The sequence below is a fragment of the Schistocerca americana genome, chromosome 2 (assembly GCF_021461395.2).
Source record: "Schistocerca americana isolate TAMUIC-IGC-003095 chromosome 2, iqSchAmer2.1, whole genome shotgun sequence".
Lineage (NCBI taxonomy): Eukaryota > Metazoa > Arthropoda > Insecta > Orthoptera > Acrididae > Schistocerca > Schistocerca americana.
In genome coordinates this window covers 1,081,702,889-1,081,725,913 of record NC_060120.1, presented here as the reverse complement: position 1 = coordinate 1,081,725,913, position 23,025 = coordinate 1,081,702,889, and the positions used below count along the sequence as shown (strand labels likewise).

At 43.4% G+C, this 23,025-nt stretch overlaps 1 protein-coding gene across 2 annotated transcripts in view; it reads right to left on the bottom strand.

Moving 5' to 3' along the window:
• LOC124595856 (fatty acyl-CoA reductase 1-like) overlaps window positions 1-23,025 on the bottom strand; it is a 236,167-nt gene that overhangs the window by 182,904 nt on the left and 30,238 nt on the right. For both annotated transcript variants that reach the window (XM_047134762.1, XM_047134764.1), the window contains exon 2: window positions 10,414-10,730. In XM_047134762.1, the coding sequence (XP_046990718.1) occupies window positions 10,414-10,707 (294 nt within the window). In that variant the 5' untranslated portion in view covers window positions 10,708-10,730. The remainder of the gene's footprint in view (window positions 1-10,413; window positions 10,731-23,025) is intronic.

The window sequence follows — 23,025 nt, the reverse complement described above, 5'->3', positions numbered from 1 at the left end:
TTCATAACATGGAAACGAGATGGCAACATCCCGTCTTATATCATCTTGTATGGTGAAAGAACTGCACTTGTGTGTACTTTAGAATTATATGTTGACACGACGTAACGTAGTTACATGTCCATGTTATCAGGCTGACTACTCATACAATGATTTAAATTTTCGAAATTTTACAACTAAGCCTTTTTGTTCATGTATGGAAAGGACCGCTGCGAAGTTTTCAGGTATGAAGCAGCCGGCGTAACTGCTTCAGCAGGTCTGACATAAAAATTTGTACCTGGATCTGTATTTACAGTATTGGGCACGACAATGTTAGTATCCAATTGTTAACCATCTCGTTTGTGATCCTGCTTACATGCTTGTCTGGAATTTCTGTCATTGCCACAGACCGGGAAAAGTGATCTATAGTTGTCACAATATACTGATTTTAGCTTCTATTCTGTTAAATGATACAGTACAATAAATGTTACATTATTTCGGCTCCACATCCGTCTTGTCGGTTTACATCGCTCGTGACCCACCGTCAGGTGGTCATGTGCTTGTTGCAGTATTTAATTTCTGATCAATGCAGGACCCTCCATGTGCATACTACACTTTGCACTTCTGCAGAGCAAACTGCTGTGTGTCACGAACTGTGGCTGCACCCTAAAACCTGACAGTATATGTCAGCTGCTTGTTTCATTTGCCATTTTGACAAGTTTGTGCCTAGTGCCTGCAGAGCTGCAAATTTCCTGCTTAGCATGTCCGTATTAGTGCGTGTCTTCCCTGGTTTATGCGTCACTTCATAATTAAACTCGCTCAGCTTCAGTGCACACCATGCTATTCTGCTAGAAGCGTCTTTCAGTCCCAATAGCCACCTAAGGGAAGCATGATCAGTAACTACTTTAAATATTTGTTCATATAAATAATTCTTCTCCTGCTTCCTAATTTTGCAATCGTCTGCCTTATGCCCAAGAGCACTCTGCCCGGCGACATTGCTGCTTCACGTGACCCCCTCGTCCACACATGTAGCATCTGACGCCAGAGGAGAAAACGCCACGGCCATTCCGTTTCTGAGCAACAATATCTCTTTCCTCAAACTGCGTAGCAATCCTAATAGTTTATGACGAATCATAAGGATTTTCTGTCCTCATCTGTTGTGACATATCTGCTGAAATACCCTTCAAAAACACGCATAAAGCCTTATTTTCTGCTTCCTGCAGTAGATTTCTATCCGCCTTAGCACTGTGTGTCAGTTCATAAGTCTGCTAGTTCTTCTCGTGATTTCTGTCAGAGAACACCTCTACGCATTGTCATTTTATGTTAATGTCACGAGCTTTTCGCTGAAAAATGTAGCACTGTTTGGTTATGATAACGTTGTGTAAGCCCATCGGCCAGATGGTCAAATGCCTGAATTTTACTAAGATCTTCGTGGTATCTGACATACGTTGTAGCGTCACCTGTTACCCATAACTTAGCCACCGACGGGCACGTCACATCGGACCAATTCCCTGGGTGAGCTCCTTCCCTCATATCATACAGAAAGGCAGATACAGCCTCGGGAGTTTTCCCGAAAAACCGCGCGGGGTAGCCGAGTGGTCTGGGGCGCCTTGTCACGGTCCGCGCGGCTTACCCCGTCGGAGGTTCGAGTCCTCTCTCGGGCATGGGTGTGTGTGTGTTGTCCTTAGCGTAAGTTAGCTTAAGTTAGATTAAGCAGTGTGTACGCTTAGGGACCGTAAACCTCAGCAGTTTTATCCAATAACATCTCACCAGAAATTTCCAAAATTTTTCCCGAAAAGGTGTAATGAGACTAGCAGCCATCGGATCAATGGCTGGGGCAGATACGCTTATTATATCGCCTTGGTATCGCCTCTCGGCGATTGGATCAGCCCAGTTGCGGTGCATAATATTTCCAGTTCCCTATACAGGCATTCGCAAGCCTGGTTTCGCTCTGTTTCATCCTAAAGTAACGTGGCTACCGAATGTCAAAACTTCAGTGGCTAGATTGAAAGTTGCTGCATGTGTTTCTGGCCATTGCGTAACCCCTGTTTTGAATTACAATCGAGAACAAGTGAAAAACTAGTATACCGAAGCAATATCAATGAGCAAGTAAAACTAAATTAATCTGTCCCTCATGTCAAACCCAGTGGGACTCAGAACACTGCCACGCGTCTACAGGTCTTACACCTTGGTGGCACTGTTTATTAGATGGTGATTCGTGCCCTGATAGACTACAGTACTGGCACCTACTTGGCCGTAAGTACTCTCCCCTCTAGTTACCAAATAACTGCAATAATTCTGCAGGTTTTTGTGCTCTCAGCAATGTCACTCTCAAGTTAGAATGCAAATACTTCTTACTCAACATGGCTCCAAAATAAAAGAAGGAAGAAAACAAGCAAACAAACACTGGTCAGTCATTGTGCCACTTAATGACACATGTCGATCGCTGCTGATGTGCTGACGTGGCTCGTCGATAGCAGTGACAGCCGTCAGCACGCCTGGCGCCAAATCCGCAGGACTTCAGAATCACAGCTTATAGCCCCAAATTTGTATGACTGCAGGGTCTTCTGACACCAAATTTTTAGGAGCCCAGTAGATGCGACCTTCTACATGAATGTAAGGAACTCGAGCAGATGTGTAGTGACAGAGTCCTGTGGACTGCTGGATTCTTATGAGACATGATTCATTTAACACTCATTTGGTTCCTAGGGTTTTACAGTCACTCTATCTGCCTCAAAGTGCCATGTGGTGGCGGCCATGCCGAACCTTTTCTTGTCCTGAGGCACAGGGTAGCAGTCAGCGCTCGGAGAGGGATCTGCTGAAGCAGGCCTCCGTTTTAGGAAGGGTGGTGGGCGTGTCGCAGCAGCCCAGCATGGGTGTAGGCGTCTGTCGGAGTCACAGCGTTCTCGTTAAGCGAAGCTACGCTCTGGGTTGGCCCCAGGAATTTACGTGGCCCTGTTGTTGGTTGTCGAGATGACGTGTAGGCGACAGACCCAACAGTGACACAAAGAACAGCCCAGGAGGCAGTCTCAACATATGGCAGTATATGGACTGCCTAGGAGTGGCGGCGCATACACCCTGTCCCTAAACTGAACAGCTCACAGACAGGTAGATCGGTTGTTCATTCATGGAAGATTGGCCTGGCCCTCATCTTCGAGTAGACGTAGATGTGACCGGTAGGAATGCAGCTCGCAGATTTGAAATTCCCTCCACAGCCAGACAGCTGCACAATTGTAACTGTTGACCTTGAGCTGGTGGCGACTGGTGACACTTCACTGTACTCAACAGTTCATCCTTGAAGTAGCGGAGATGGCCTTTCATCAGTATCAGTGATGCCGATGGAGTGGCCAGAGTGAAAGAGGGTGAGGGTTTTATACGAGTCAGTAACTGGTGCTTCTGTTTTCTGAGCCTGTCATCGCTCCTGCCTAGCCTAATGTTTAACTTGATGATGTCACAGAGTTCCTTTATAGAAAATTTGCAGCCCAAAAGGCGTTGTTGTGTCATCTCTAGGTGAAGTTACTACACACAGCCCCATTACAGCGTTGTGTCTGCCATGCAGTGTCATATAAGTGCCGGTTCTGGTGTTCGTGACGTTCCCTCTTGCACACTGTGACGCAATGATGTCACTGCTTGTTTGCACTTCTGTTCTTTTAAGTGATGGCATTGGTTACACCTACACTGCGCACTCAATGGACGTGCTTGACTTGGCAGCACGTCAGTTCCAACCAAATTTTATTCCTGCACCTACTTTCTATTCTGCTGTGCAACAGCAGCAAACGACTGGTCGGAACTTGTGCAGTGTTTGTGAGTCATATAGTCTTTTGGTAACAGGAGTCACATAAATACATCTAAGTTGTTATTCCAAAGACAGGAGCAAACACATTGCGTGCTGTGGCAAGAACTGTAATACTCTTCAGACTGTATGGTCTATCGATGGCAACTATCAAAATAACCTGAGGTGATTAGAAAGCTTACAAGCCAAGAGAAGCAGATCAAGTGAGGTCATCCATGGCTCACAATAGCAGCGCATGCGAGACAGTTCCTATAAAAATATTACATTTGTCGCTTCCTGGCACATCAGTGTTCTAAATCTCGTTGGGCTATAGTAGGGCGTAAGGTCTAGTGAACTTTGCATCATATTTGTGTGCTGTCACGTAATTTTGCTGTTGTGTAATTGGTTGGAGGTTTCACAAATGGCGGAAACATGAGCAGCGTGTGCACAGGAGACGACTGAAGCCCTGGAGAACCAAGTAACTGAACTGCAAAAATATAACGGCGTATTGCGCAGCAAGTGGGCGAACAGCCTCCATAGAGATGCATAGGCAAGTGGAGCCAGTAAGGGCGAAGGTGCTATTTCCTGTACACATTTCTTGCGTTGATTCTGTTAGTGATCTAAAGGCTGCCGCTTAGATATGGAATTGGTTGGATGAAACATGTTTGAATATGACCAGGCTACGTTTGGTTAGCGAATCAATCTCATACGTCTTTTACCATGAAAGACTGAATAAAGCACAGAAGTTGGAGCACTTTGAGTAGGGAATATACAATGACGAAAAAAAAAAGAAGACGACAGAGAAAGGTTTTTCAGAGAGTTTCTTAATAGTCTGTCACAGAAACATAAGAAATCAATTGAGGCATTTAGGATAAATTCCGTGAAGTCAACTTCCATGCGTATGAATTAACGCAGAATGTGGAAATGGGTAGATTTATTTTGCAAGCAGTTGAAAACAGGGCGTTGGGTGTGTTTGGGATAGGATTGCTAGTGGATATGTTCAGCAGTGTGAGGGATGACTATCCACATTCTGCTGTTATAGTGGTTGCAAAACTGGAGGAAGGGGTTGGGATAGATGGATATTTTCTTCGTCCGAGTTTGTAAATCTCTGCGCTCACGCCACATGAAGAAACTGTGTCGGCGACCTTGGTGTTAAAGATGTGCGGTAGCGCGCTAGTAGGCGCTTGAGTGTCACAGTAATAATCAGAATTGATAGCGTCAGAACAAGTGTTCATTAGCCAATGGGAATTCCGCAAACGTCGGATGGCGTTCCCAGTAAAACAGAACACCGAAAAATCCACTGCACTGGTGGAGCGTTGCCTGGAGACCGTAGTTAATGGAATGGAGCATAGTTTTTTGTAAGTAGAGCGACTCGTATGTCGGTAGCTAATTTGGACTCCACGATATAAATTACATGGAATGGGTCAGAATGATGTAGCTTCATGAGGGATCGACAGTGCTCAGTTTCACTACTGGAGCGAGGAATTTTCAGGACTACGTGGAGGAGTTGTCACATGTCAGTGAGAGATACTGTGTGATCTTGCGACTTGAATTTATAAGCAAATATCATGTAAAAACTGACCTTTTGCAGTACACTATCGAACTCTGAGGAATCTTGTTTTAGCTGGGAATCTGCTAGTGTTGCATCGCTGCAAGGTACAAGCATCGCCACTGTCACAAAAAATCATCAGATGGCACGAAATAATGCACGTTTTGTCATAATTACTGCTACCTGAATGCAATGACTACTACAGATGCACATACAACACCAAATACGACGGAGACTGTGGACAAGATGGGTCAGTGTGAGAAGTGGCTGTCATCAGTTGGAAGTGGTTCAGGACCATCCGAAGACCACTTTTACAGTACCTTAGGCCCATTATCAATGCTGTGGAAAGCCATTTGCTCTTAAGACTGCACCGACTACCTTCCAGAATCTACTAGTCGGAGAACTCAGAGGACTAAAACCAAAAAAGTAGACGGTTCATCTCAGTGGTATCATTATATTTTGTTAGAATATGGAAGAGCATGTGCAGAGGCTGGAGGAAGTCTTCAAGAGGTTGTTCATAGTATCATTGATGCTCGGTATCGAAAAATATCACCTTGCAGCAACGCAAGTGGTTTACTTAGGTCATGTGGTTAAGCAGGAGGTTGTCAAAACTGATCCAAATTCCATTTACGCAGTCTGTGATTTTATGCCACCACAGGTAACAAAACAGCTTCAGACGTTTTTTGGGCTCTGTAACTACTTTATTGAAATTCCTGAACTGTTGACTATGGTGTTGGGCAAAGAAGTGACGTTTCAGTGATCAGGTGACAGTGAAACTGTGTATCAGAATTTAAAACAGGCATTAACAGCGAGTTCAGTATTGGTACTTCCAGATGTTAGTAGGGAATTTATTTTATCATGTCATGCAAGTAATCTAGAGGCTGGATGTTTTCTTTGTCAGGATTTGGATGGTAAAGAACACCTTGTAGCATAACCATCAAGACGACAGAATAAAGTGGAGCAGAATTATTCTATGACAGAGAAAGAGGTGTTTATGGCTATTTATGGTGTGAAGTGCTTGAGTTGTTACTTATATGGCATAACGTTTGTCGTTGTAACAGACTAAGTGGTTACTGGGCCTAAAGGATCCACTGAGTAAGTTGGAATCGTGTGCTTTGAAACTAAGCGATTTTGATTATGAGGAGGTACATAAATGTGGGAAAAAGCATAGTAACACCAATAATTTAAGTAGAAGGGTTTGAGTTTTGCAAGTGTAGGATGTGAGCATTGCCGAAGGGCAAGGATGGTGAGTCCTTTTATGAATACCTATCATGACGACTGGGATGTTTATCTTCCAGTCGTCATTTCTCAGTAAAACTCTAAAATTAATAGTGCGTCTGGTCTGTCACAATATAAGGTGGTGTACAGCAGGAAAATACCTTCTCCCTTTCTTGTAGTGAAGACTGGGGATGGAAGAATCGGGCTTTCAGTGAAGACATCTTCGTAAATCTTACGTGATATTTGACAGAGAGTGAAAAAAGCGAATACAAAGGATCAAGCGTTAAAAGGGCCAGGATAACATTTGGGTAGGTCATCCACTGTCAAGTACGTTGGCGGGTTTAAGTAACAAATCCCTACACACATAAGGGTAGGACAATGATGTTCTTAACCTTATACAAAGGACAACATCGGCTCATAGAAATGACACTACTTGACAATGTTAACTTGCAATTACCAATAGAAACTGCTATTGATGTTGTGGGATGAATGAAGCCATATGAAGGATCTATAGATACTTTGCCACAATTGCCTATATCGTCATTAGCCCAGGATACCAATTTGAAAAGCGGAAGAAGCTGACGAGGTCACACAAACTACGTGATGCACATAGACATCATCATAGTGTATCATAGTAATCTGTTTTATGTTGTTTGTTTGGGGTGTTATGTGTTTATTTTTTATTTTATTATGAATTGTGTATTTTGGGAGAAATTTTGATAATGTTTTGCATTGGGAGACAGGGGTAATACTAGCGTTTTCAGTATATGGTTAACTGTAATAATGCACTTTTTTGACACAGGAAAAAGTTACAGATTCCTTTCTACCAGGTGACGTGTCACTAGCTGCGTCGAGGATGTGTGTGACGCTTTTGGTTGTCATACACCTCTTCGGGTCAGGAGCAGTATATACGTTGAGCAGCTATGGGAGTGTCACAAAAAAAGTGTTACGATCTGAGCAACTAGAATGGTTCAGACTGGAGAAAAGGCATGTGAGGTAGAACTGTTCTTGGAAGAGACGGAAACAACTGAGCGTAAAAGGGAAGTGTTGTCACCACATCGTTATTGACACAGAGTGGGCATGCATGCGACTTTTGCCCAGAAGTGATAAACTGCTATGAACATGGAAATCGAAAGGGCATGAGTAGAATGGAATTTCAGAATGGCAGGATAATAATTAGTGGTCATGAAATACTGTCTCCTTGCTACAGCCACTGGTACATTTACTATTAATTTGACAGAGCCAGTTTTGTATAGGCAGCAGAAGACATCGTATATATTGTCTGGTCAGAATTTAACCTTGCTGGGTGATACTTCGTGCCCGAATTTCCTACGTTTATTTGAAGATGTAGTAGCATCACAGGAGGGTCGAATGTCAGCAGAACCGATGCTCCAGCATGTGTAACACTGTCATAATAGTCAGCGTCACGATTATCGCAAGTGTCACAATTTTCAGAACTGTAGTGGTTCTAATGGCGATTTGTGTAATCACCATCTTCATTGGACGAAAACCTGTATGTCGTTCAGGATCAACACGTCATCAGGTACCTGTTAGCTGGATTACCAGTAGCGAATAAAAAATAGTTATCGAAGTATAAAAATAATATGTTCCTAACTATGTGAGGTGGAAACGAGACAATGAATTTGAGTACGTGTGTTCTACGTTAAGGGAAAAAGTAACGCTAGTGTATACGTAATGACTAAGAAAACGAAAATAATAGTAAAATAACCTGTTTACTGAGCTTAGAGGAGTGATGTCAAGAGTATATTAAGTGGAGGATTGGGTTCGGCCTGATTTGGAGCAAAGAAGGATAACTAAAGTCAACAGTATTGAGTACGTGCCTGTACCGCTGCAGTGGTCGAGATGGCCCGGTGTGCACCGTCGCTGGGCGCTGCCATTGCTCACTGACGTTAATGGATACACAGTGGAACGTGGAACAGTAAATGCTTCATTGTTAATGACAAAAATTAGCGCCTTTGCGCACAGTGGAGTGCATCTCCAACCAAACAACCCGTGACTGAGGGGTGTCAGTCCTGCCTGATCGCGGCCTTGGCGTTACTCCGTCACGTAACGTATTGTCCCATCAATGGGTGGTTACAGATGTACCCAATTTTAAGGCTTCCTTTTGATTAATTTTGTAAATCATTAGTATTTGTCAACACATACACGAGATGACATTCTACACTACTGGCCATTAAAATTGCTACAGCAAGAAGAAATGCAGATGATAAACGGGTATTCATTGGACAAATATATTATACTAGAACTGACATCTGATTACATTTCCACGCAGTTTGAGTGCATAGATCCTGAGAAATCAGTACCCAGAACAACCACCTCTGGCCGTAATAACGGCCTTGATACGCCTGGGCATTGAATCAAACATAACGTGGATGGCGTGTACAGGTACAGCTGCCCATGCAGGTTCAACACGATACCACAGTTCATTAATAGTAGTTACTGGCGTAATGTGACGAGCCAGTTGTGCGGCCACTATTGGCCAGACGTTTTCAATTGGTGAGAGATCTGGAGAATGTGTTGGCCAGGGCAGCAGTCGAACATTTTCCGTATCCAGAAAGGCCCGCAAAAGGACCTACAACATGCGGTCGTGCATTATCCTGCTGAAATGTAGGGTTTCGCAGGGATCGAATGAAGGGTGGGGCCACGGGTCGTAACACATCTAAATTGTAAGGTCCACTGCTCAAAGTGCCGTCAACGCGAACAAGAGGTTACCGAGTCGTATAACCAATGGCAACCATACCATCACACCGTGTGATACGCCAGTATGGCAATGACGAATAATATGCTTCCAATGTGTGTTCACCGCCATGTCACCAAACACGGATGCGACCATCATGATGCTGTAAACATAGCCTGAATTCATCCGACAAAATGACGTTTTGCCATTCGTGCACCCAGGTTCGTCGTTGAGTACACCATCGCCGGCGGTCCTGTCTGTGATGCAGTGTCAAGGGTAACCCCAGCCATGGTCTCGGAGCTGATAGTCCCTGCTGCTGCAAACGTCTTCGAACTGGTCGTACAGATGATTGTTATCTTGCAAACGTCCCCATCTGTTGATTCAAGGATGGAGACGTGGCTGCACGATCCGTTACAGCCATGCGGATAAGATGCCTGTCATCTCGACTGCTAGTGTTAGGAGGCCGTTGGGATCCAGCATGGCGTTCCGTATTACCCTCCTGAACCCACTGATTCCATATTCTGCTAACAGTCATTGGATCTCGACAAATGCGAACAGCAATGTCGCGATACGAGAAACCGCAATCCCGATAGGCTGCAATCCGACCTTTATCAAAGTCGGAAACGTGATGGTACGCATTTCTCCTCCTTACACGAGGCATCACAACAACCTTTCACTAGGCAACGACTGTCAACTGCTGTTTGTGTACGAGAAATCGGTTGGAAACTTTCCTCATGTCAGCACGTTGTAGGTGTCGTCACCGGCGCCAACCTTGTGTGAATGCTCTGAAAAGCTAATCATTTTCATTTCACAGCATCTTCTTCTTGTCGGTTAAATTTCGCGCCTGTAGCACGTCATCTTAGTGGTGTAGCAATTTTAATGGCTAGTAGTGTATTTGGATACTATCGACTGGCAATTTATTTTGTTATTGAGAGTATTTAGAGGAGCAGTTTTGTGGTGCAATACAGCACGTTATAGCCCTTAGGCTCGGTGTTATGCCTGCCGCTGTGGTGGAGCTGTTCTAGGCACTTCAGTCCGGAACCACGCGGCTGCTACGGTCGCATGTTCGAATCCTGCCTCGCGCATGGATGTGTGTGATGACGTTAAGTTAGGTTTAAGTAGTTCTAAGTCTAGGGGACTGATTCCCTCAGATGTTAAGTCCCATAGTGCTCAGAGCCATTTGAACGAGCTCGCTGGCACCTGTTTCTCCAGGTGAGAACGTAGTCGCTCCCGCAGCGGCACGCCCCTCTTGTCCCTGACGAGCACGTAGACTGCGGACACGCCGGGGCAGGAGCGCAGCAGCTTCTCGAGCACGAGGGTGCCGACGAAGCCAGTGGCGCCCGTGAGGAGGACGGAGGCCCCGCTGTAGAAGGCCGCCACCTCGCTGCTCCTCTGCATCTCACCTGGTGGCAGCCACTCCACGGGGAACGCCTCCAGCTCCCTCTCCTCGTCCTCTGGCGTCATCACGCGGGGGTGGATCTCACAGCACGGCATTCTGCCACTCCACTGTTCTTCAGCTGGATAAACCACAAACAGAACGACTAGTTACTATCAATTAAATTTTGCTGTGTTTTTCATCGCATTATCAATATGAAAAACAACGGAAGTTTCGGTCCTTACTGCACCCTAAAGAAGGTCACTTGCAACTGTGACCAGAACATCGGTAGTTTTACATACTGACAATGCGGTCACAAACCTAGAAAAAAATTATTGACTGTGACAATGGTTGCGGAAGCTTATGTTTATAAATAGTTACTAGTTATGTTTGGTGCTGTGATTTCTTTACTTAAGGCGGGTAGGACGTCAAAAGGGCCGACTTGGAGCAGGAGAGGCACCTCAGGACATTTTATTTTCTACTGTCTATACTTTTACAAATAAATTCATAAAACTTTGTCAGCATGACCAGTAAGGATTTAGGATTCATACTCATAGCAGTGGAAGTGCAAAAACATAACAAAATAATTTTTTTTTTTAGAAATGAAATTTCATCATTTTTTCACTTACTGTTGGCTGCATTTGTTGCCATAGGCACAGTTTTCTTCACAAGTAAGAGATTCTTTGATGAATTTTGCACAGCATACAAAACATATTTACAGGTGTATGAAACTCTAGACTTTTCCAAATCTATTAAAAACTGTGGTAAAAATTGAGATAATTAACTACAAAATTTGATTTTTTACTAAACATGAAGTTTAAAACGTAACAGCTCATTCATTTTTTTATAAATTAAAAAGATTCTATAGTTTCAGACACCTGCAAGTATGGTTTGTATGCTGTGCAAAATTTATCGAAGAGTCTCTCTTACTTATGAAGAAAAGTGTACCTATAGCAACATATGCAGCCAATAGTAAGCGAAAAAATGATGAGATTTCACATGTAAAAAAAATTATTTTGTTATGATTTTGCACTTCCACTGCTATGAGTTTGAATCTTGAATCCTTCCTGGTCATGCTGACAAAGTTTTATGAATTTATTTGGAAAAGTATAGACAGTAGAAAATAAAATGTCCTGTGGTGCCTCTCCTGCTCCAAGTCAGCCCGTTTGAGATCCCACCCCCCTTTATAAAAAATCGCTCCATTTACTCTTAAGGATTTTCTTGAGTCAGCTACTGGTTCCGCCTTCGTATTTGTCCGTTTCAGGTGTTTCTGATAACTGCTATAAATATTTCAGATATTCAGAATGATAATTAATAAAACCGACAAACTGCAGGGACGGTTTCCTGACTGCAAACGGAGAAAGATTGGTCCTATCAACATGTACCCGGAAATGGACGGTGTGCGTGCATCGATAACAAATCATTCCGGGACACAGTATAGAGCTGTAGCGCGTCCACGTCACAACAGATGTTCGTTGTGGCCTCCAAGGGACGCAACGCATGCATTCACACGTCGCACCATGGATTGCCGCATTCTTTCGCTTTCTGTCCGAATAGCGTCATAGGTGTTGTGTACCAAGTGTTGCAGGGTCCACATACCAGTAACTGGTTCAGTATACGCAACGCTTTTCAGGTGCCCCCAAAGGTAAAGAATCCAAGGGGTTTAAGTCCAGTGATCTACAAGGCCTCCACGTCCTATGCAACGACCGAGGAGGAAGTTGTTTAGGTGTCGGCGCAATGTAATGCGGAAGTGGGGTGGCGCTCCGTCATTCAGAAACCACGTAACCTGTCGTATAGCCAAAGGGACATCCTCAAACAGCTCGGGCATAGTATTCCGCAGGAAGTCCAGGTACGTTCCTCTGACGAGAAACTGTGGAATGACAACCGATCCAAGTATATGGTCGCTATGAATCCCTCCCCACACACTGATGCTGAACTGATGCTGTTTAGACGCCTCCCTACAGATGACGATTATGCAGACTGATGATGCCTGTTCTGGTGCCGGCCGGAGTGGCCGAGCGGTTAAAGGCGCTACAGTCTGGAACCGCACAACCGCTACGGTCGCAAGTTCGAATCCTGCCTCGGGCATGGATGTGAGTGATGTCCTTAGGTTAGTTAGGTTTAAGTAGTTCTAAGTTCTAGGGGACTTATGACCACAGCAGTTGAGTCCCATAGTGCTCAGAGCCATTTGAACCTGTTCTGGTAAAGAATGCTTTGTCGGTAAAGGCGACTGACGACTGAAATCCCACAATTTTGACGGTTTGGTGTAAAAATCATCGACAAAATCAAGCTAGTAGAGTGAAACCGCTGCTGATAATCCTCGTTGGAGGTGATAGGGGTACATAAAATCGTACTTTGGCTCACACCATGTTGGTGGGCCACTTGCCTGCAGCTTGTTCCAGTGTTCGTCTCAGCGTCCTATAGGATCCGGCTGTCCAAATCTGATGCGCACACAGTCCGCCGCCTCCCTGCACGTTTGTCTGTCTAGAAGGATTCACGATCACACAAGCACCCAAAAGGGTCTTGAAATGTTGCGTGATGTGGTTGCTGTCTGTGAGGGTACTTGTTTAGGTACAGCCATGCTGTCTCTCGACGGTTTCCACCTGCTTGGCCATACACAAACACCATCTCGGCTTTTTCTCGACATGAACACAGGACCATTCTGCTGCTTATAGTACGCTGTGTTAATCACACAGATTGGAACAAACAAGGAGCACACAGCACGTGGTCAGAGGAACTTTCACTCGTCAGCGCCATCTATTGTGGCAATGATGCATTTCTGGATCGCAGTTCATGGAACATTTTTCCTACATTCACAGCGAGGAATCTGTACCTGCAATCGGCCGGTTTTTTAATGTTGATCCTGTTTAAAAAGTGTACATAATAGAGGATGAAAAATAAGGCATGTGTGTAATTAAAGTACTGGCACAGTATATAACTTACATTGTGCTGTACAGAAGCAACATCCAAATGATAAAAGTACTAGTTAGATTTATTTAAAATTTTACATGCCCGATGAAATCGTTAGAAGCAAGCATATTTCAAAATCATTCTTAGGGTTAAAAAGAATTTATGCCTTGGCGTATTCGTAACTTCCAAATTACAAAAGAGTAAATGTAACATTTTAGATTTAATAAAATCGTAAAATAGTTCACATTTACACCTCCTACTACACGACATCAACGTAATGCAAGAATTACATTGGACTAACGAGAGAGAATTTTAAAATACGACTCAAGGAACACGCAGAATTAAATAGGAGGAAAAAACAGGAAATAAATCCACTTTCGAAATTCACACTATGCAGAAGAGTCACATGGTACACGGTATCGAAAACAATCTCGTAACTCTTCACAGAATGAAGAAGGGATACTCAATGGACATGTGCGAAGAATTACAAAAGTACAACCGTCTGAAAAAAATCGAAGAAACGACACTAAACGAAAATGCATACTCAATAGTATGAGTATATCGGACATCTGCCGTTTTGTTGTTGATAATCCCTTTAAAGTTACTCCGAAAGTTAGTAGCTGTAACTAAATATTTATAAACATGCTTCTTAAGCAGTCCACGAAGCTTCCAAGCTACACTAACGACCCCCGCAGTTCCCTGTCGTTCAGCCTTTTCACGCTAGAGGACATAATTCTACACTTTACTTGGATGCTCCATCAAGTGCAGCTGTTTCATACTTTCATTAAATCTAAAACAACTGTTTTAACTTCTTATTCGTAAAACATCATTTTGGAATTTACCATTATGTCAAGATGTAAATCTTCTTAAACTCAAAGAATATTTATGTTGCAATGAATTACACAACTTACGTAACCCTGACAAGCGATTATTTCTCACGATATCATTGGGCACGTAGCATTTTAAATCAACCTGTCATGTACTTTTTACCATTTGCACTTTGCTTCTCTACAGTATACTGTAAGCTATACATTGTACCTGTACTTTTGTTATACATATCCGGTCTAACGCACAGCTTTCCGGAGCTGGAAGAAGCGCCTGGTCCCCGGCACGAATCCGTCCGGCCGACTTGTGTCAAGGTCTGGTGAGCCGGCCAGTTTGAGGATGGTTTTTAGCCGGTTTTCCACCTGCCTCGGCGAATGCGGGCTGGTTCCTCTTATTCCGCCTCAGTTACTCTATGACGGCGATTGCTGCGCAAACAAGTTCTCCACGTACGCGTACACCACCATTACTCTACCACGCAAACATAGGGGTTACACTCGTCTGGTGTGAGACATTCCCTCTGGGGAGGGGTGGGGGGGGGGGGGTTGCACCGGGGGCCAAACCGCACAATAACCCTGGGTTCCGTGTGGGGTGGCGGAGAGGTGAAGTGGACTGCGGTAGTCGTCGTGGGGTTGTGGACCACTGTCGCTGCGGCGGGGATGGAGCCTCTCCCTCGTTTCTAGGTCCCCGGTCAACATATCGTAACATAACATGTCTATCATACATATGACATTTATAACAACCATTTCAAAATAACCACCATAAACGCCAAAGTCGGTACTGGACGCAGTAATCTTGTCAACAGCAACTACAGCGGTTTTTTTATTAATAAGTCAGAAAATGGTTAAGGACACAAAGTGACATCTAAATCTACTTTTACATCAGTTTACAATGTGGGGTACGCAATGAGGTTGCTGTAATAGCAGGAAGTATGTTACCATTTCTGCGACCTCTCTCTAAGAAATACATCTGGTAACTTGCTTATAAAGGGAAGATACTGAAATCTTAGTTTTCAGGAAAATAACACTACTGATTACATTTTCATATATAACAAAGGTGGCATAAATCGTCAAGGATCAATTATTTCTCCTACAGTAGCAACTCCAAAATTAGTTTGCATTTGAATACACAAAGCTGTTTGTAGTTAAATTGACTAGCTTTTCCTTCGTCTGACAATGTATGTGGCTCCTTGCTCGTAATGAAGTCTTAACTGTATGTGTAATGGTCAGCCGTAGATTATGAGGACGGCGAACGACCGTTACGCAGAGTTCATAAACGTGTACCCGACATTTTTGTCAAGTAATTTGTTTTCTATGCTCGATAATAGCACGATTGTCTAAAGTGATTCAGACTAGACTGTGGTCTCCAAATTATTACGCATACGATTTACCCCTACATCCATAGTCACATTTTGGATCTTAACTCTCATTATTTCCCAATACATAACCCTGCCTCCAGAACTGAAGGTCATTCATCCGACTGACTGTAAATGATAAATGGTATAAGTAGTGCGAGGTATGTGTGCCATTTTATTGTGCATTAACTCAAATACACTTCAAGTTCATGTCTGCTAACAAACATAATAAAACTGTTTTTACTCATTTTCTAGACTGATTTATTGCACTTAACTATTTTTCTCGTCCAGTAATTTCCTTGTTTTACATAACCGCATAATGATGATGCTCTGGGAGATCCCCGCCATCTCACCATTCTCCCTACTTCTCTTCACAAATACTGAGATTTAAAACTGTTTTAAACTTTTTACAGTGTTTAAAAATTGCTTACAACCTTATCATATTATACTGATGAAGACAACAATAAAATGAGACGAAATAGCTGTTCCCTTCACGAATATAGACGTGTGTGAATGGCCGGCCGGTGTGGCCGAGTGGTTGTAGGCGCTACAGTCTGGAACCGCGCGACCGCTACGGTCGCAAATTCGAATCCTGCCTCGGGCATGGATGTGTGTGATGTCCTTAGGTTAGTTAGGTTTAAGTAGTTCTAAGTTCTAGGGGACTGATGACCTCAGAAGTTAAGTCCCATAGTGCTCAGAGCCATTTGAACCATTTTTTGAACGTGTGTGAATAGACGTAGAGAAGACTCTACTCCGTCTATTACCCCTGATCTCTACCTACTGTTAACTTTAGTACTGTTAACAATGCATTGGAAACTGTTTGCGGCATATTCCTTTAGGTATATTTTTACACTTTTCAATCATTACGTAAATAGTTACTTAGAACATTTTATAGATTTCATAGTGACATTGTCTCCCCTTTCTGCCAATTGACAATCTGCAGAGCACTCTTCGCTGCATGGAAAAGCTAACGGCATTGTGAATTGCTCTTATGATTGTGCCGTATAAAATCTAAAAATCAAATAAAATAATTGCAGTGTTTATGTGCACTTTGTTTTCTATATCGCCCGCTCAGTCACTGACATCTCAGTAATTTGCCTTCAACTCTGGCAATCCATCTGAACAGAACTGCATTGCCGTTACGTAATACAGCTATCACGAACCCAACTGCGGAATGATCTGCCTGAAAAATTCTGAGTAATTACATTCCTTTCCGACTTCAAACGACGCTTTGTTGTCCATTTTTTTCTTATTTGTGGAGTCATCAGCCTTCTGACTGGTCTGGTGAGCCGCGCCACAAATTCCTCTCCTGTGCTAATCTCCAGTGTTGCCACAACGAAACTTTGTCTCGAAAACTCGCAGAAAATCCAAAGAGATTCTGATCGTATGTAAATTATGCTAGCGATAAGACACAATCAATGCCTCCCCTGCGCGACAGCAATGGATATACTATCGATAACACTGCTAAAGCAGAGTTACTAAACACAGCCTTCCGAAGTTCCTTCACCAAACAAGACAAAGTAAATATTCCAGAACTCGAATCAAAAACAGCTGCAAGCATGAGTAGCTAACAAGTAGATATCCTCACAGTAATGAAGCAACTTAAATCGCTTAATAAAAGCAGATCTTTTGGCACAAACTGTATATCAATTAGGTTCCGTTAGGAGTATGCTAGTTCAATAGCTCCGTATGTAACAATCATATACAACCGCTCGCTCGACGAAATATCCGTAACCAAAGATTGGAAAATTGCACTCGTCACAGCAATATTCAAGAAAGGTAGTTAGAGTAGTCTACTAAATTACAGGCCCATAACATTAACGTCGATATGCTGCACGATTTTGGAACATGTACGAAATTACCTCGAAGAGAACGGTCTACTGACACACAGTCAACACATCGTTCTCATGAAAGACAACTTGCTCTTTACTCACACGAAGTGTTGAGTGCTAATGACAAGGGGTTTCAAGTTCACTCCTCATTTCTAGATTTCCAGAAGGCTATTGTCACTGCACCACACAAACGGCTTGTAGTGAAATTCCGTGCTTATGTGCACTGTTATGTGAAGTAATTCGTGATTTCCTGTCACAGTTCGTAATAACTGACGGAAAGTCGTTGAGTAAAACAGAAGTGATTTCTGGCGTTCCTTAGGGTAGTGTTACAGGTCCTCTGCTGCTTCTTATCACTACAAACGATTTAGGAGACTATCTGAGCAGCCGTATTAGGTTCCTTCCAGATGATATGATCATTTATCGTCTAGTAAAGTAACCAAAACAAATTTCAAAACAATTTAGAAAAGATATCTGTACGTTGCGAAAATTGTAAATCCATGTGAGTGCTAAAAGAAATGCGCTAAAATCGGTACACGATAAATCAGCCAAATATAAAGGCCTTGAATTCAACTAAACGCCTAAGAGCTACAACTACGAACAACTTAAATTGCAAGGAACACACAGAAAACGTTGTGGGGAAGGCAAACCAAAGACTGCGATTTATTGGCAGAGCACTTAGATAATGTAACAGATCTACCAGAGTGACTGCCGACGCTAAGTTTTTCCGTCCTTTTTCTGGAGTAATACTGCGCGATGGGGATTCTTATCAGATAGGTTTAAAGGAGTATACCGAGAACTTTCAAAGAGGAGCAGCACGCTTTGAATTATCGAGGAATATGGCAGAGTGTGTCACACACGTGATACAAGATTTAGGGTGAACATAATTAAAACAAAGGCGTTTGTCGTTGTGGTGAAATGTTCTCACGAAATTTCTATCACCAACTTTCTCCTACGAATGCGAAAATATTTAGTTGATACCGACCTACATAAGGAGAAACGATCATGATAATAAAATAAAGGAAATCATTGAGACAAACACACAGAAGTTGCTACCGCAGGTGGTTTCAAATCCACCTCCGCGTTTGGCGCTCTACAGATGAACATGCCTTTCTTTCAGAGGGCTATCGTATTTTTAAAGGAAAGGTAGGACGTAAGAAAATGAAGAATGTTCCACGCCTGGGGACCGGATTCATCTTAAGCCATAAGATGATCGATTCAGTAACTGACTTCAGCTTCCCCAGTAATCGAGTGTCTCTACCAACGTTCCGGGGCACAGACAAGATCTACACTGTACTAAATGTTGACGCTCCCATCGATGAGGACAATAAGTGTAACCCAGAAGGTACTGACAAGTTTTGGGAATAACTAGAGGACATTGTCAGCAAGATTCCAGTCATCCTAGTTGGCGATTTCAAAGCGCAGTTGGAGGAAGAGCGCAAATTTAGAGACATCATAGGCGAATACCCATCTCACAAACGGACCAACAGAAATGGAGAGCGTCTTGTGCCACTCTGCATAGCTTTCAACTTAGTCATGAAGTCAATGGCCTTCAAGAGACAGCCAAGGAAGCAGATGACATCGACATCACCCAACAGCCTCTTGGGAGAATTTCAGATTGATCATATTGCCATCTCATGGAAATCACATAGAGAGATCCACAATGTAGAAGTGTTGAGAAGAGCAAATTTGGACTCTGACTACTACCTCTCCAAAATTAAGCTGAGATTTCTGCCTAGGAACGCTAAGAGAACCAAGTAACTCAAGCTTACTAAGTTTTATATAGAAAAACTTTCAACTGGCAAACGAGTTCGCAGAGAAATTGGAATCACTGGAAAGTAGAGATTGCGATGAATTGAGGAAGAACATAGTGAAAATTGCCACAGAGACTGCACCATTACTGAAGCAAAAGAAACATTCCGGGTGGACAATTATTTGTGAGGAAGCAGTGATGCTGAGACAGATGGCGTGGCTGAAGCGGACCTAGCAAAAGACACAAGAGAACAGAGACAAGTTCACATAACAACGAAAGTTAACTGACAAAACCATCAGACAAGTAAAACGGCAGTTCACAAAAGACCAATTGACACAACTGGATGACGACTTCAAGGAAAGTAACACCAGGAATTTCTACATAAGTTTGAAGGGAACCTGAGCCACTACAGTCCACTTCAGAGGACCAGATGGGAAGCTAGCCTACAACGATACAGACAACTGCTATCTTCTGGCTATGTACTTCGAGAATGTCCTGAACTGTGACTCACCTGACACATTGTTTGATTACAAGGACAGCACCAAGCATCCAAATCGCAACCACGGACGAAAGAAGAAGTAATAGAAGTCATCCAGTCCTTGAAAAGCAACAAAGCATCAGGAGAAGAGTCAATAGTGGCCGAACTATCGAAGCAGGCGGGGGACAAGACTGTAAGCAAGTTGACGGAAATCCTAAGAAACATTTGGGAGACTGAAACATTACCTAGTGACGGGACCTCTGCCTTGAGTCATCCCTGACATCAATAATTATCGAGGAATCTCATTGATACCTGTAACATACAAGATTTTCTCCAAGGCCATAGTAAACAGCGCCGAATCTCAACTGGACGCACAGCTAGGGGAATACCAGGCAGGATTTAGAAGAGGACGCTCTTGTACTGAACAGATACTGAACCTGAAGTCAGTGCTACGACATGTCTGGTGAGGAGTATGTCGTCATCTTCGTTGACTTCAAGAAGGCGTATGACTCAGTTGATAGACCTTCTCTAATGAATATTCTGCAAGAACTAGGGCTAGATGAGAAGACCACCAGCTTCACCCGACAGACTTTTAACAACACCAAGTCACAAGTTAAGTTCAGAGGAACCCTCTCAGAAAGTTTTGAAATAAAATCGGGAGTAAGACAGGGAGATAGTCTGCCCCTATCCTCTTTAACTGTGCCCTCGAAAAGGTAATAAGAGAGTGGCGGAAGGAGTTAGCTCGAGAGGGGATTCCGAATGGTATCTCTCTGGGACGCAAGTGCAATGGGCTCAATGTTGATTGCCTGCCATTTGCCGATGACCTACCGCTTCTATAAGATTCAATAGAAACTTCAGTGAAACAACTCAACGTTCTCAGACAACAAGCGGCAAAGTTTGGGCGTCACGTATCACTTGAAAAAACGTAGTACATCACCCACATAGGTGAATCTCCTGGTACATCGCATCTAGACCACGGAGAGATCATGAAAACCAACGGGTTTAAGTACTTGGGAGAATGGCTGGAACCTAATTTATCTGAAGGAAAAGCACTATTAACTCGAGCCAACAAGCTAGATCCGGCATACCAGCTTATAATAAAAAATCTCTCTCCCGTAACACTAAGCTGAAGCACTACCAGACAGTCATCCGTCCTGAAGACTTGTATGCTTCAGAATGTTTAATACTCAGTAGAAAGGGGCTTACTAAAAGCCCAAAATCCAGGAGAGGAAGATACTGGGGCAGTCAAGAAAGGCGACAATTATAAAAGGCGACCAGAGCGAGTGCTCTACAAGTACTGTGGAAGAATTGAAGATGTGGCTAGGAAAAGATGTCTAGCATATTATCGACACGTTTATAGGATGCACCGTGACAGAGTGACCAACCAGCTTGTCTGTTACTGGAAAAAGAGGAAGTCACCATGGTTGATGGAAGTGGAGAAAGATCTTCAGGAACTAGGAATAACAGGGGAAACTTGAAGAATCGAACAGTACTCAGGAAGAAGCTTAGACAACGACGTTCCAGGACAGACTACCAAGAAAGAAGACTGGTGCCCCCTGGACACAGGAGAGGAAGGAACGACACAGCCAGAGGATGCGTAACTACTCGGCAAACGTCAAAGTCCACTCCAAACGAAATAGCTGAATCTCGTGGTTCTTAGTTGGCCTGTACAAAGAAGAAGAAAGTACATCAGAGCTCGCATGGAAAAATATAGCAGTTCGGTTTTCCCGTCCGCTGTTAGAGTTTGGAATAATTGTGAATTATTGTGAAGGTGGTTCTATGAACTCTCTGCAAGGCACTTACATGTGATTTGCGGAGTTTTGATGTAGATTTAGATGAAGTCGAGGAGGAGCACTTGCAATCTACGTCCTCAGTTATTTGCTGGATGTAGTCCAGTCTCTGTCTTCTTCCACAACTTTTCCCCTCAACATCTCCCACTTGACCCACGGAAGTTATTCCCTGATATCTTAACAGGTGTTCAATCATCATGTCCCTTCTTCTTGTCAGTGTTTTCCACATATACCTTTCCTCTCCGATTCTGCGTAGAACCATTTCCTACCTTACCAGTCCACCTAATTTTCAACAGTCGTCTGCAGACCCGCAACTCAGATGCTTCGATTGTCTTCTGTTTCGGTTTTCCAACAGCCCATGTTTCACTACCATACGATGCTGTTCTCCTAACGTATTTTCTCAGAAATTTCGTCCCCAAATTAAGGCCAATGTCTGATGCTTGTAGGCTTTTCTTGAGCAGAAATGCCCTTTTTGCAAGTGCCAATCTAGTTTTGATGTTCTCCTTGCTCCGTCCGTCATGGGTTATTTTGCTGCCTAGGTGGAAGAATGTACCCGTGGTCTAGGGATAGCGTCTTTGATTTATAATCAAAACGACTTCGGTCCCGAGTTTGATCCCCGCCACTGTCTAAATTTTGATAAATAATCAGCATTGGCGGCCGAAGACTTCCGGCATAAGAAGTCAGCCTCATCCTGCCAACGGCCTTGTCAAAGAGGGCGGAGGAGCGGATAGAGGTTCAGGGCACTCTCTTGTCCTAGGGGTGGGAAATTGCCCCTAAAGGCGGAAGAACCAGCAATGATAAACGACATGAGGATGCAGAAGGCAATGGAAACCATTGTCAGATGCTTGAACGTGGCAGGGAAACTAGAAAATCTGAAAAGGGAAATGCAAAGGCTCAATCTAGATATAGTAGGAGTCAGTGAAGTGAAGTGGAAGGAAGACAAGGATTTCTGTTCAGATGAGTATCGGGTAATATCAACAGCAGCAGAAAATGGTATAACAGGTGTAGGATTCGTTATGAATAGGAAGGTAGGGCAGAGAGTGTGTTACTGTGAACAGTTCAGTGACCTGGTTGTTCTAATCAGAATCGCCAGCAGACCAACACCGACAGCAATAGTTCGGATATACATTCAGACGTCGCAAGCTGAAGATGAACAGATAGAGAAAATATATGAAGATATTGAAAGGGTAATGCAGTATGTAAAGGGGGATGAAAATCTAACAGTCATGGGCGACTGGAATGCAGTTGTAGGGGAAGGAGTAGAAGAAAAGGTTACAGGAGAATATGGGCTTGGGTCAACGAATGAAAGAGGAGAAAGACTAATTGAGTTCTGCAACAAGTTTCAGCTAGTAATAGCGAATACCCTGTTCAAGAATCACAAGAGGAGGAGGTATACTTGGAAAATGCCGGGAGATACGCGAAGATTTCAATTAGATTTCATCATGGTCAGACAGAGATTCCGAAATCAGATACTAGATTGTAAGGCGTACCCAGGAGCAGA